We start from the raw sequence: 15,532 nt of genomic DNA on the forward strand, positions 1-15,532 counted from the left end.
GGTCGCTTGTAAGCCGACAGGAGTAGGAGGGGGGGGGGGTAGAATCCGGCTGCCTCATCCGGCCAAGGGTATCCCAGGTGAACCCACTCCTTGGACCACAGATGAAAGCAGGTGGACTCTTTGTGGGCCGGCGTCCTCCGGTCCACGGAGGAGAGACGTGAAGCGACCTCGTCTTGCAGAGCATCTCCTCACCTTGCGTCCTCTCCAGGGGGGGGGTTTCCAACACACGGCAGTGTCGGGGGTCTTTATCCATGGAATAATCAAAGTATACAAAGCATAATCCGTGCCTGGGAAGGCGGGCTGTCGTCGGTAGAATAATCCGGTATACAGGTCCACTCGCTCGTCGGCTCTGGGGCTCCTCGGGTGCAGCTTCACGTGGGGTCAACCACCCTGGATAAGCAGCCAGTTCTCTGCCCGAAACGATGGGGTACTGACTACGGTAGTATTCTCACCGCACGAAGCACTATATATTAACAGACTATTATTAGCTTAATAGACTACGTCCAACTCGACGATATAGTGCCAAATATGACTATTCAAATATTAATATACACGATGTCTCAATACCGATGGTAGGCGAACTTGGCCTTACTCCCACACGTGGCGTCGCGGGGAGGCTTTACGTCTGTGACTCTATTGGAGGGTAAGAAACTGGACTGAAAAGGAAGTCCTACTTTAGTAGCGCAGTATATATACGCACTATGAACAAATAGTCCCATTAGTGGTGCGGTAGTCAGATTCCTACGCGGAACTAGGACTTGTTCGTACATGTGGAGCGGTACGTTTGAACTGGGTCTGAGGGGTATGGCAGCCTGGCACCAAGGTCTCGACCAATAGTAGAATGGAGACTATTATGGGATGTTCAGTAGGCTAGAATGGATATTCAATGCATATTGTACAAGGAATATACAAGGGATATCAGGGAATATTAGAGAATATACAAATACAATTAAATATATATATATAAATAAATATATATATTCGGTTTAATCTGGCCCTTCACAACAGTATGGATGTATGGATGTATGCATGTAATTCATGTAATAATCTTTGAATTATGAAAACCTCAAATCATCCTGCATGCAGCAACACATGTCTCATTAGCCTATGGGGTGTAAAAAGTACGCAGAAATTATATTTAAGTGAAAGTATGGGTACTGTCTCCAAATCTGACTCAAGTAAAAGTCAAAGTATCTGGCTAAAAACACACTTGAGTAAAAGTCAAAAAGTCCTACTTTTAAATGTACTTAAGTACTAAAAAGTAAAAGTAAATTTTTTTTAAAGGGATACACCAGGGGTCTCAAACTCCTTCCATCGTGGGCCAAGTTTTCATTTTAACTACACATTGCACCAGGTGAGTTAGTTGAAGAGGTGAGCCAATTAGTGAAATCATCAGCTGGTGTTTAGGCAAGGCTGGAATGAAACCAAGCATACATTCTGCCCGGCACAATGGAATGTGTTCTGTGATAGACAATGCTGAAATGAAAGAACAGAGGACACTTTTTTTGCATTAAAATTATTTAATGCACTTCTCTATTGAAGGTAAACTAACATGGGCGGCATTCACATCACAGCATGAATAATATCACAATATTAAAGACAGAATCCTGTAGTATCCTGAATAATATGACAATATTAAAAACAGAATGGTGTATCCTGAATGATATCACAATATTAACCACAGCATACTGGATTATCCTGAATAATATCACAATATTAAAGACAGAATACTGGAGTACCCTGAATAATATCACAATATTAAAGACAGAATACTGGATTATCCTGAATAATATCACAATATTAAAGACAGAATACTGGAGTACCCTGAATAATATCACAATATTAAAGACAGAATACTGGAGTATACCCTGAATAATATCACAATATTAAAGACAGAATACTGAATTCTGTCTATTCTTCTGATAACAGGTGTTTAATCAAAGATCCCCGCTTTCTAGTCTTGCACAAGGACCAATCAGGGTATGGGCGGGTTCATTTTCCATTGATGGGGATTTGATTGGCTGTTTACCTGTGGTCGCAGGATTAATAACGTTAACGTTAGTTTGGCCAGATAAACAATTCAAATATACTAATTAAAATTGTTGGACATGTGAGAGTTGTACTTTGTACTTTGTAGGTCTGCATTTTAAATGTAAGGAGTAAAAAGTATGTTTTTTTTCGTTCATTACTCCAATGTAATGGAGTAAAAGTACAAAGTATACAAACCTAATAATACTCGAGTAAAGTACAAATCCCCCAAAACAGTACTTAAGTATTGTAACAAAGTACAATTACTCAAGTACTTTACACCCCTTATCAATTAGCCTCGGTAACTTCGCCCTTGTGGACTGAAATAACTTATCTCCTCCAGTCGATCTGATATGGACTGGTATCATCGTAGGGAATGGTTACGATGCTGGGTGTGTCATAGCGCTGATACCAGGGCCAGGTCACAGAAGGTTACAGACACAGGGAAAGACTTGGACGGGAATGTTGCTTCAAGTCAGTTCAAGTAGCAGGGAGGTGTGTGTGTGTGTGTGTGTGTGTGTGTGTGTGTGTGTGTGTGTGTGTGTGTGTGTGTGTGTGTGTGTGTGTGTGTGTGTGTGTGTGTGTGTGTGTGTGTGTGTGTGTGTGTGTGTGTGTGTGTGTGTGTGTGTGTGTGTGTGTGTGTGTGTGTGTGTGTGTGTGTGTGTGTGTGTGTGTGTGTGTGTGTGTGTGTGTGTGTGTGTGTGTGTGTGTGTGTGTGTGTGTGTGTGTGTGTGTGTGTGTGTGTGTGTGTGTGTGTGTGTGTGTGTGTGTGTGTGTGTGTGTGTGTGTGTGTGTGTGTGTGTGTGTGTGTGTGTGTGTGTGTGTGTGTGTGTGTGTGTGTGTGTGTGTGTGTGTGTGTGTGTGTGTGTGTGTGTGTGTGTGTGTGTGTGTGTGTGTGTGTGTGTGTGTGTGTGTGTGTGTGTGTGTGTGTGTGTGTGTGTGTGTGTGTGTGTGTGTGTGTGTGTGTGTGTGTGTGTGTGTGTGTGTGTGTGTGTGCGTGCATGTGTGTGTGTGTGTGTGTGTCAATATCACAATCATTGTGTCAATACCGTGTCAATACCGTGCCAAAGTGAGTCAACAATACATGTTTTTAAGATTTATTGATTGCACAATGTGTTGAGCTCTTGATTCTAGATCAGGACCGTATAACAATGCTAGAATATGAAAACCGATACCGATATTTTCCGATATTACATTTTAATGCCAATATCGGCCGATAATATCGGACATCCCTAGTTACAATACTTAAGTACTTTACACCACTGCTTAAATCTGACTGGCCACCCAAGATGCCACCCCAAGATTTCTGGCCAACGGCTTCTACCCTGCTCCTTATCTATTTACAATGACAATGGCCACATTCACTTAGGGAATAAACCAAATTGCAAACACCAAACTGCAAACACCGTTCAACTTGCCTGGAAGCCCTGACATCACTATCATTCAACTCCGCATTATACCACCTACCCAAACCATTCACTGGCGTGTCCCTTATAGATGGAATTTCCTCCCCATCTACATAAAACCTTCACGCTACTTCTACTACCTTCCCTCTGGTCAATGAAATGTGTCTTGATTTACTTACATAAGAGTTCAGAGGTCAGCCACACTGCAGACACTATTTCTTGAACTCTCCTGGACCCTGCTGGTCTCTGACAAGAACAAGTTACAGGTTTAAAAAACCCTCAGCTCTGAACTCGGCAGAATCTGCACCTGGCTCGCTGATAACAAACTATCATTACACCTGGGTAAAACAGAGTCCATTCTTTTCGGATCAAATAACAAACTCAGCAAGACCGACGGCTTCTCAGTTACAGTGGGTGACAATGTTCCATCCTAGAGGCAAATCTTTCCTGTGACAAAATGGCATCCAAGGTAATAAAAAAAGTCAACCAACGAACTAGATTCTTGTACCGGATCTCCTCTCTGGTAAACAAGAATACCCTGAAGACTCTGGCAGGAGCACTCACTCAAGGGTACTACGACTATGCTTGCACCTCATGGTACCAAAGCACCTCAAAGGCGCTAAAAACAAGATTACAAACATCACAAAACAAACTGGTCAGACTTCTACTTGACCTTACCCCTAGAACCCACCTCATCCCTGCCCACTTTGACAACCTAGGCTGGCTTAGAGTAGAGTAGACGACAGAGTATAGCAACTTGCAATGGGCCTGGTCTACAAGATACACTATACGACTAAGGTACCCATGTACATGTCAAAATACTTCCCAAAGGTCAGTGAATACCACGACCACAACACCAGAGGAAGCTCAACAAATCATGTTAAACCCAGATTTGGCTCAAACAAGGGACTAAACACGTTTAGCAATTATGCCACATTGATTGATTGATTGAAAACTTTATTAACAGATTGCAGAATGGGTACAGTACAGTACAGCTCAATACATACAATTGTTAAGGGGATGCAGACCAGAGAAAGACTTTCGTCTTGTTTACATCAGGGTCCCCCATTTTCAATTCATCATAACATATATGACATACATGACATACAGATAGTCAGTACTGCTACATCTATACATTTATGACATACCAGATTTGCAAATACAGTACTGTTTGTGATAAGAAAAGAGTCCAGAAAAGAGAGTATATACATTTGACGTAGAAACTGTACATTGGAGGAGGTTGGGTAGGGGGGGGGGGGGGTGGGGGGGGGGGCTGTACATTGGAGGTGGTTGGGTGGGTGGGGGGGGTCGGGGGGGGGGGGGGGGGTTGGGGAGGAGGGGTGGGTGGGGGACACTGTACAACTGTGCAAGCAAAACTGTACATTGGAATATTGACAAGACCATACTTGGTCATTTACTGTACATTGGAGGGGGTTGTGTTAGGACATTTACAGGGGCCAGTTTCGAATTGCAGTCTCCCGTAGGTGTTTTTTGAGAGTGTTTTTGAAAGTGGGTAGTGATTCACATTCCTTTACAGCTTTGGGTAGGGCGTTCCACATTGATGTGGCATAATTGCGAAACGTGTTTACCACATCAATGTGGAACGCCCTACCCAAAGCTGTAAAGGAATGTGAATCCCTACCCACATTCAAAACCGCTCTTAAAGAGCACCTACGGGAGGCTGCAATTCGAAACTGGCCACCGTAAATGTCCAAACCCCCCACTCCCTCCTAATAGACAGTCTCCTCCCCACCGCATTTATATATTCTCTCCCCACCGTATGTATATTTCTCTCCCACCCGCCCACCCCCTCCTAATGTACAGTCCCCTCCCCATCATATATATACTCTGTCAGGATCTATGGGTAACAGTACTGTATATTTGCATATCGTATATGTCACAAATGTAACAGTACTAAATACCTGTATGTCATGTATGTCCCTATGCCATAAATGTCATGTATGTCGTGTATGTCATAAATATCACTATGAATTGAAAATGGGGGACCCTGATGTAAACAAGACAAACGTCTTTCTCTGGTCTGCATCCCCTTAACAATTGTGTGTATTGAGCCGTACTGTATTGTACCCATTCTGCAATCTGTTAAATAAAGTTTTCATTCATTCATTTCATTCGGGCCTACTGCAGTCACATCCAGTGGTGTTCTCTGGAGTCTGTCTTAGTCATATTGGCAGACAGCCTATGTCAAAGCATGCTGTAAAGAACGCAAGGAATGTCACCATCCCTAATAAAATCCAAGTCACGTGGCTGCTCTCATCCAATCACGGTGCTTGATGTCCTCTCCTGATCATGCTGGAGTGGTTGTTGCTTGAATGGTATCCATGCCAACTGGATGGTCGGAAGAACAACACAAGTGACTGACCTCTGCCAGACCTCTGAGAGAGAGAGAGAGAGAGAGAGAGAGAGAGAGAGAGAGAGATAGCATGATGATCTTTATCCATATTTCATTAGTAATGTAGCCTGATCATTTCCTCCCTGTAGAGACAACTAGAGTAAATTGTCTCTCTTGCTCTAGTGTCAGGTAGAAACATTCCTAATACTTAGGGTAGTTAATCTTAGGTGACTTCTGACCTCACCTGTGGTGTTCACTAGATCTTCATGTTATTGTTACAGCTACACATAGGATAACAGGAGACAGCAGATGATCAAACAATTAGAGAGAGAGAGCGGGGGACGCAAACAGGCTGGATAAGCTGGTCAGGAAGGCCAGTAACGTGGTAGGGGTGGAGCTGGACTCTCTAGCGGTGGTGGCGGAGAGGAGCCTTGCTAAGCTCCATGCCATCAGGGACAACCCCTCCCACCCACTAGACACAGACTTTTTTATTAAGATCGGCACTGTATGTGTACCATTTATGTGTACAATGACACGCCCACAGATCCCAGTAGTGATGGTCACACACACACACACACACACACACACACACACACACGCACACGCACACGCACACGCACGCGCACGCGCACGCACACGCACATGCACACACACACACACACACAGACAGACAGACAGACAGACAGACAGACAGACAGACAGACAGACAGACAGACAGACAGACAGACAGACAGACAGACAGACAGACAGACAGACAGACAGACAGACAGACAGACAGACAGACAGACAGACACACACAGTCACACACACACACACACACAGACACACACACACACACACACAGACACACACACACACACACACACACACACTCCAGTCCTGTTGCGAAATCAAAAGAGAATTCTCCTTTCTTTTCAAAGTGGCCCATCCCTGCAGTCATCAATATTGGGTGATATCCAGCTTATTTTGGGTGTCCTTGGGCTGCAGATGAGTCAATGACGGCCACGCATGTTGTGTTTAAGCGCCATGTGTGTGCAGCGTGTAGTCCAAAGTCTAAACTGTTGGCTAAATATAGAGACATAGTTAGGGAAGGGGAAACCTGTACCAATGCTGATGAAATCGTGTCGCAAGCACACTATGCAAATCGTTTGAGCCCCACATGCTACTGTATGCGGGCCGGGGCCAAATTTCAGTGTGACAAGTGACATTTTAATGTTGGCAAGGTTAAGTGAGGAAGGCTTCAAAGCAGCAATATGCCTCTGACTATAAAAAGATGGACAGAAATGCTATTAGAGTGAATGGAAGCAGCAAGCATGTACGTTTTCTTTCCTCTCCAGGTAGGTTGTTGAGCTGAGGTCAGTGCTGGTCAGTGTCTTGTTATTAGCTTGGGTGTGGTGGGGTGTGACTGTGTGGCAGGTGGTTTACATCAGTTGGCAGTAGGGATGAGCCCGAACTTGGGAAAGCATAAATAATGGGTAATATTATCTGTCTGTATAATATCTGGACACATATATTTGTATTACACATTGTATTATTAATATAATTATTCAGGAATAGAATAATCTTTATGTTATGATTAATTGAAAATGGGGGACCCTGATGTAAACAAGACGAAAGTCTTTCTCTGGTCTGCATCCCCTTATTAACAATTGTGTGTATTGAGCTGTACTGTATTGTACCCATTCTGCAATATCTGTTAATAAAATTTTCAATCAATCAATCAATAGAGTGATCCTGAATATGAAAAGTGGCTCAATTTATCACTGTCTCCCCTAATGGGAACCACTGCTTTATAGGCTCCTAAACAGAATTCTGAAATATCTTGTTCCTCATGGCCCCCGAGCCCCGACACCGTCAGATGATCTTCGTCTACAATGCGTGTAGAGTGTAGAGGAAATGGACTGTTCTCATGTACAATATTCCACCCAGAGGCTCTGATTTACTCTGATCAGAGGTTACTGATCCCCATCACTCTTTCCACTAGGTGGCAGTAATGTGTAACATTCTGTATTCCATGGAGCGGTAGCTGTCAGAATGCTTTGGTCGCACTTAACCTCGTTCCCAGCTTTATCTCGAGGTCGCACTGAGTAGATAGAAAGTGCAAACAATGCTGATTTGCTATTCATATATACACAAATGATTTGATAGTTATACAAAAAATAGCAATCAAAGTCGAAAGATAGGAATACACAAATAAACCAATTTATTTGCCCCCCCCGGCAAATAAAGTCCATTTGGTGTTTTCAAGGATAATATTTAACTTTGGCTAAACCATGACGATAGGATTCTGTTTCAAAATCTGTGACATTCCTGTAGTCAGGGGTGAGGCTATACGATTCCCACCAATGATGCAACACTGCCCAAGTGCCAGCAGGGGTCCATCATGGTTCTCAAATAGAATGTCAGCCTGAGGCCTCCCTACCCATGGTGGAACCCTTGCATTATTCCACACTCCCCTGTGGATTGGCCAGCGCCCAAGTCACATTTTACGCTGATTGGTCGGAGCTGCTCTCCACAAACTTTTGATTGGGTATTCGAGGAACCATATGACCAAATATGCAAATCTTCTCTACTAGGCAGTTGAAAACCCCTGACTGCTGCAAGCCGACGCTGAGAGGAAGGGAGAGAGCCACAGAGGGAGCCGGTGAAGGGAGACCAGCGGAGGAGGATGAGAGAAAGGGGGGAGTGACCTGCTCAAGACTCACCACTTCATTTTGGGAACAGATTTTTTTTTTAATTATTATTTCATGAGTGCTGCGAGGTGAGAATCATTATACTTCAAATTAAGTTTTGCAGAGTGTGCATATACCATGTCTAAAAGACGAGACTATAGGCGGTCTTACTACATTTTGATGGCGTATGAACGTGTTTTAACCAAATAGGTTTTGGGGTCATCCCGGGTTGACCTGTCATCCAGTAAGACCCGGTTAGTTTAGGTTTGGTAACATTTGCTTAGTATAACCATGTTGCCGTGTAACTAACAGTGACACGTTCAGTGTTTGTTTAGGTAAAGCCAGTATTTGCACAATGCAATATAGTGTCATGAATGTTTGCACAGCTGATTCGCTTTTCAATTTGGGAGAACTTGAACTTGAGAACTAATTGCAATCTCTTACTTTCATCCTTTCTCTCTTTCTACCTTTCTCTCTAAACTACTTTTCGGCCCATCTCGCTCACTCTCCTCTATATCCACACACCCCCTTTCTCTCTCCCTTCCTTCTCTCTCTCTCTCTCTCTCTCTCTCTCTCTTTCTCTCTCTCTCTCTCTCTCTCTCTCTCTCTCTCTCTCTCTCTCTCTCTCTCTCTCTCTCTCTCTCTCTCTTTTCCCCGGTGCAGTGTTCTCCAGTCCTTCAGTCCGTCTGCGATGCCGGGCCCAGTCATGCCGGTGGTGGACGTGGCCATGAGTATCTACATCAGCCACTCTCCCCCTCCCTTCAGGGGCTTCCTCAGCTCCTACGAGGACCTGCATCGGGCCAGGAACCGCGTCAACCAGAACCTCCACCTGCAGGGCCAGAAGAACCAGAGGAAACAGCTCTACAACAAACCCCTGAGGCCCTGTCTCAGCGTGCAGCAGAAGGCTGCCGACGACCACGACGGCGGCGGCTGCACGGTGGGTTGGAACGCCAAGGCCGCCGGCGTCCACAACAAGAAGAGAGTGGTGTTCGCGGACTCCAAAGGCATGTCGCTCACCGCCATCCACGTCTTCTCGAAGTTCGACGACGAACCGGCATGCCGAAACAACAGGGGTTGCCGAGGTATCTCCTCGGAGGAGCTGCAGTTTGACCTGTCGGACCTGGAGAACAACACCGTGGACCTGAAGGCGGGCCCGTTTCGCAGCCTGGCCCTGGACTTTAAGCAGCCCTCGGCGGACTACCTGGACTTCCGGAGCCGCATGATTCAGAACGGGGTGTGCCTGGAGAACTGTTCCCTCCAGGAGCGCTCGCTCACCGGCACCGTCAAGGTCCGGAACGTGGGCTTCGAGAAGTCGGTGCGGGTGCGCGCCACCTTCGACTCGTGGGCCAGCCACGCCGACGTGGACTGCACCTTCATGAACAACGTCTACGGCTGTCGGGACAGCGACACGTTCACGTTCCTCCTGGCGCTGCCCGCCCGCGTGCCGCCGCAGAACCGCGTGGAGTTCTGCATCTGCTTCGACGCCCCCGGCGGCCAGACGCACTGGGACAACAACGACGGCAAGAACTACACGCTGAGGCACGTCGGCTGGAACGGCGAGGACCTGAACGTTCTTCGCACCGCCGCCGCCCCGCCGCTGCCCCCCGTCTCCGCCGCCGACCGGGAGAAACCGTCCGAGGGGAAACGGACGGGGGGGGACGACAAGCTCCCGGAGTTCGATAACTTCGGGAGCCCCCGCATGGCCAGCGGACTCTTCCCCGGGTGGCAGAGCTGGGGGGGGCAGATTGGAAGTAGTGGTGCGCCGTACTGGTAAGAAGATCGTTAAACAAACATGTGATCAAATTGGAGGCATTGGAGGGGAAAAAAAACTTGAGTCCAACGGCTTTTGTGGCTTTGAACTTGGGCCGGGCCGTCATGGTGGCCAGAACTTTACACGTGCAATGCGTGTGCGTAAGCAACGGAGCGACTGATTCCATCGAAACAGACTTCACGACGAGAGAGAAAGAGCGTTGCACAGCAGCGAGAGTGGTGGTGTCACAACATAGAGCGGAGACGGCGGGACTCGACAAGTGTTTTATATATTACTCTTGTGTTAAGTAGCGTTGCCTTCTCCAGTATATCTGTCCTGTTTTCAGTCCCCCAGTGATACGATGTGTAACCGACCGGGCCCCTTTCCAGGGGAACGGTATGAGGAAATATTAATTATGCACTGATCGTGATCGATGTCCCTGTTCGTGTGATTATCAAGTATAACCTGAAACCGGTAGAACTGGTGCCCGACAGAAAGTCCTTCATATTGAAGGGAGTATACGGGGAGTCCTTGGTACCAAAACTGTGTCTGAAACTTAGAGCAATTATTAATGAATTGAAATATTTTGCACAATCAACTATTGCACCTTCACAAAATAGCATTTCACCCCAAAATGGCCTTACTTTTTATTTGTCAAAAAGTCCTTCCATCCTAGTGTGGGCTATATCTTGTTGTATACATGTGTATAATGCTATGTATCTGACATATATTTTCATGGATGGTGTAATTATGAGGTAACTTTGTCAAGAGGGCACAATCCGCTGCTGTTGACAGTTATGTGTTATACTGTAAGGAGGAGGGAGTTTGTACTTGGTTGCTTGTCTTCATCAAGGCTGAACCGTACGTTAATGCAGGTGTGTGAATGATCCCAACTTTTATGAGTCTCTATCCATACTGAGTTCACTGGGTTGTTGAATGTTGAACAATGTTCTCGTTCAAATACAATTATGTGATGAATGTGTGTGTGTGTGTGTGTGTGTGTGTGGATGAAGTCGGTTATGAATTAGGATATTTCCGTTTTAGCAAAGTCTGTGCCCCAGTGTTTATGTTTTCACTTGAAGGTATGAGTGTGTGTGTATGTGTGTGTACATGCACATGTCTTTGTGTCTGTTTGGTGCATGTGTGCAAAATGAAGAAACGTGAGGAACCATGCCCTTTTCAAACAATAAATTTCTATATTTGTGCTACACTTTTACGACTACGTCAGTTTGTCATGATCATTTAAGTGTACTTTTAAGAATGCTAAGCTCTCGGATAAAACCTTGACACTCCCACTCATAATATTATCACTGGTATTATTATTATTAGTATTATTGTTGTTGTCATTATAGCAGTAGTAATAGTAGTAGTAGTAGTAGTGGTAGTTGTAGGTAGTAATATCAGTATTCTGTGATATTTTCCTTTACAGTTTGTTTATTTGTTAGTTTTCTTTTTAATTTACATTTTCTGAGTTTAAAATGTCTCTCCAAAAGCTGCATAGTGCACCTTTAACACGGGTACCACGTGTCGTGCACGTCCAGCGTTAGAGAGGAGGACACATGCTGTCCGTCTGCCCCACGACATGTGTCTGTGTAACCTACAGTACGTTCAGGGTTCATGCCGGGCGTGTTCTTTTTCCTCTCTTCCGGGCGTCATTTTGGTATGGCAAGGTATGGCACTCGCCATACCTTGGCAAATAAAAATGTAAAAAAAAAATAAATAAAAAAAATGTATGTTGATTTAGAATTTGAATGTCAACATTATGAACGAAGCTTCGAACTATTCGGTACAGCCCTAGCATGTTTTGATATTGTCAATTATCTCACTTTTACTAGGTGACTTTTACTGTGACTAACTGAAATATGCCCAAAAAAAAGGAAAATGGACATAGGGACGTTTTTTTTATCAAAGGGCAGCAGAGACAAGTGATACAGGGACACAGGTAAGGTCTTACAATGGCTTAGTGATTATAACAGTGCAGTTCAGCATTCAGTAACCCATACTTTTTGTGAATGTGTTTTTGATACTACATTCTGTTGAACACACACCACCTCAAAACCGTACCTAAGGAAAATTGGCTCAATTGCAAGAAAAGTAATAGATAGTTATGATATTACATTCTGCATAATTCGTATGCAAAATATTGTGGTTCCCTGCTTTAGTCTGTTGACACATTTCTATACTAAAAATGCTTGTGTAGTCCTGTGTCATACCTAAATGTCATATAACTGAATTGTATAGAAACAACTCACCAAAAGTAACTATTGCACAACTGATTTGACAAAAAAATCCACCAAGGGGGGGAAACACCCCCTTCGCCCCCCCCCTCCTCGCCATACCTTGCCTTTTACTGAAATGACGCCACTGCTTCTTCTAATCTCTATATATTAGTGCTATTGTCTGTATTATTATTATTATTATTATTATTATTATTATTATTATTATTATTATTATTATTATTATTATTATTATTATTATTATTATTATTATTATTATTATTATTATTATTATTATTATTATTATTATTATTATTATTATTATTATTATTATTATTATTATTATTATTATTATTATTATTATTATTATTATTATTATTATTATTATTATTATTATTATTATTATTATTATTATTATTATTATTATTATTATTATTATTATTATTATTATTATTATTATTATTATTATTATTATTATTATTATTATTATTATTATTATTATTATTATTATTATTATTATTATTATTATTATTATTATTATTATTATATATAAAAATATATATAAAAAAAACAACTAAACAAATAAACAAACTGGTTCACATTGCCTCAACATTATTTAGTTTTGATTCAAGATGACATGATATAATATAATAATTCTAAGGATTACATGTATAGTAAATATGTTTTGTACACTAATTGCAGGTCATGCAAATGTACACAAATCCCCCTCCCCCGAAACTGCATAGTGCACCTTTAACAACACGCATCTCAGTCCTGCGGTGCATCTGTTTTGCTTTGGAAAGAAAATGTTTAGTTTGACAGCTTTTAATGCAAATGTACACAAATCCCCCTCCCCCGAAACTGAATAGTGCACCTTTAACGACATGCGGCATAGTGCACCTTTAACCTCTTAAGCCCTAGCCATATTTTCTGAAGATTTTTCTAAAAGTACATACCCAAGTAAATGGAAGATTGCTCCACTTCTACAAGGTCCATTTGCATGTTCTTGGTATCTAGGGACATCTATGGACCTCAGGGAATGTATTCCCAGTGTCAGAAATATTGTGTATGTTACTATGCTTGAGTAAATTGTAATGAACCAATCTTTTTTTTTATTTTTTTATTTTTTTAACTTTTATTCATAGCATTTTCAGCTTTTTCTGGCCACGCAGGACCGATAGAGGGAGAACGGGAGGAGAGGTAGGGAAGACATGCGGCAAATGGTCGCCGGGACTGGGAAACGAATATAGTCAAGCCATTGACAAGGTTAGAAATAATGATTTTTATTTTAAATAACAATTTTGTCCTTCAAACTTTGCTTTCGTCAAAGAATGCTCCCTTTGCAGCAATTACAGCATTGCAGACCTTTGGCATTCTAGCTGTTAATTTGTTGAGGGAATCTGAAGAAATGTCACCCCACGCTTCCTGAAGCACCTGAAGCCAGAAGTGCCTTCTTGCGTACCATACTGTCAAGCTGCTCCCACAACAGCTCAATGGGGTTGAGATCTGGTGACTGCGCTGGTCACTCCATTACAGACAGAATACCAGCTGCCAGCTTCTTCCCTAAATAGTTCTTGCATAATTTGGAGGTGTGTTTTAATTGGGTCATTGTCCTGTTGTAGGAGGAAATTGGCTCCAATCAAGCGCTGTCCACAGGGTATGGCATGGTGTTGCAAAATTGAGTGATAGCCTTCCTTATTCAAAATCCCTTTTACCTTGTACAAATCTCCCACTTTACCAGCACCAAAGCAGCCCCAGACGACCATCACATTACCGCCACCATGCTTGACAGATGGCGCCAGGCACTCTTCCAGCATCTTTTCACTTGTTCTGCGTCTCACAAATGTTCTTCTGTGTGATCCAAACACCTCAAACTTCGATTAGTCTGTCCATAACACTTTTTTTCCAATCTTCCTCTGTCCAATGTCTGTGTTCTTTTGCCCATATTAATATTTTCCTTTTATTGGCCAGTCTCAGATATGGCTTTTTCTTTGCCACTTTGCCTAGAAGGCCAGCATCCCGGAGTCGCCTCTTCACTGTAGATGTTGACACTGGCGTTTTGCGGGTACCATTTAATGAAGCTGCCAGTTCAGGACCTGTGAGCAGGGGTGTAGCTCCAGATTTTTTTGTGCCATTTTTTTATTGATAAAAACGCATAATATGGTTTTCACCTATACATTCGGATCAGCAGTTCAGCACCTGCACTGTTGGTGGGTGAGCCTAGTAAAGGATGTCGCATTGCGTTCATCTTCAATTAATGGACCAATGCAATAGTCTACCAAAGCCCCCCCTCTCTCTATATATATCTCACACACACACACACACACACACACACACACACACACACACACACACACACACACACACACACACACTTCAGAAAGAAACATAGTATCAATGAGAGCATCAATAATACACCTGAGTGATGTCTTGTTAAAAAAAAATTTGGGGGCCCCCTTAGTGCTGGGCCCTTGGAATCATCCTAAGCTTTTTTTTTTTTTATATTATTATTATCTTTTTCCCCCTCTTTCTTTTCCCGATTTTTCTCCCATCCCACTGTTAGTCGTTATGCCAATTCCCAACCCCCTTCCTGGTTGTTGCGCACTTTCCCCTACTGTTGGTCCGAGAGGCCGGAGACTGTCACATGCTTTCCTCCGACGCATGTGCAGCCAGCCGGCGGCCAGCCTGGCCGCGCAGAGTGTAACGTGTGGAAGGTCGCACTACCTCTCACCAGATCCTACCTTCGCTGAGCAGGCGCTTCGACCCAACTGTAGGGGTCGCTGTCCACAACGCCCAGGACCCACCCACGGCTCCCCTCCCCCTAACTCAGCCAAACGAGTTAGTATAGCGATCAGCCCGAGCCAAGGCAATGCTGACTCTCCGGGAGCCTTCATTTCTAAGAACAAGAATAGACTGTTGAGTTTCATTTGAAAGTTCTCTGTTTCTGGCCATTTTTCTGGCCATTTTGAGAGTATAATCGAACCCACACATGTGATGCTCCAGATACTCAACTAGCTCAAAGGAAGGCCAGTTTTATAGCTTCGCTAACCAGCAAAACCGTTTTCAGCTGTGCTAACGTAATTGCACAAGGGTTTTCAAGATTTTTC

The 15,532-nt window shown here is 43.5% G+C and overlaps 1 protein-coding gene across 1 annotated transcript; it reads left to right on the plus strand.

Annotated features, from left to right (window-relative positions):
* The first annotated feature begins 8,413 nt into the window (after window positions 1–8,413).
* ppp1r3ca (protein phosphatase 1, regulatory subunit 3Ca) lies at window positions 8,414–11,419 on the plus strand. The gene is made up of 2 exons (XM_084321511.1): window positions 8,414–8,548; window positions 9,123–11,419. The coding sequence occupies exons 1-2, from the start codon at window positions 8,535–8,537 to the stop codon at window positions 10,231–10,233; spliced, it is 1,125 nt and encodes a 374-aa protein (XP_084177637.1). The 5' UTR covers window positions 8,414–8,534; the 3' UTR covers window positions 10,234–11,419.
* Window positions 11,420–15,532: the final 4,113 nt, after the last annotated feature.

The sequence above is a fragment of the Notolepis coatsorum genome, assembly GCF_963971535.1.
Source record: "Notolepis coatsorum genome assembly, chromosome: 9".
Lineage (NCBI taxonomy): Eukaryota > Metazoa > Chordata > Actinopteri > Aulopiformes > Paralepididae > Notolepis > Notolepis coatsorum.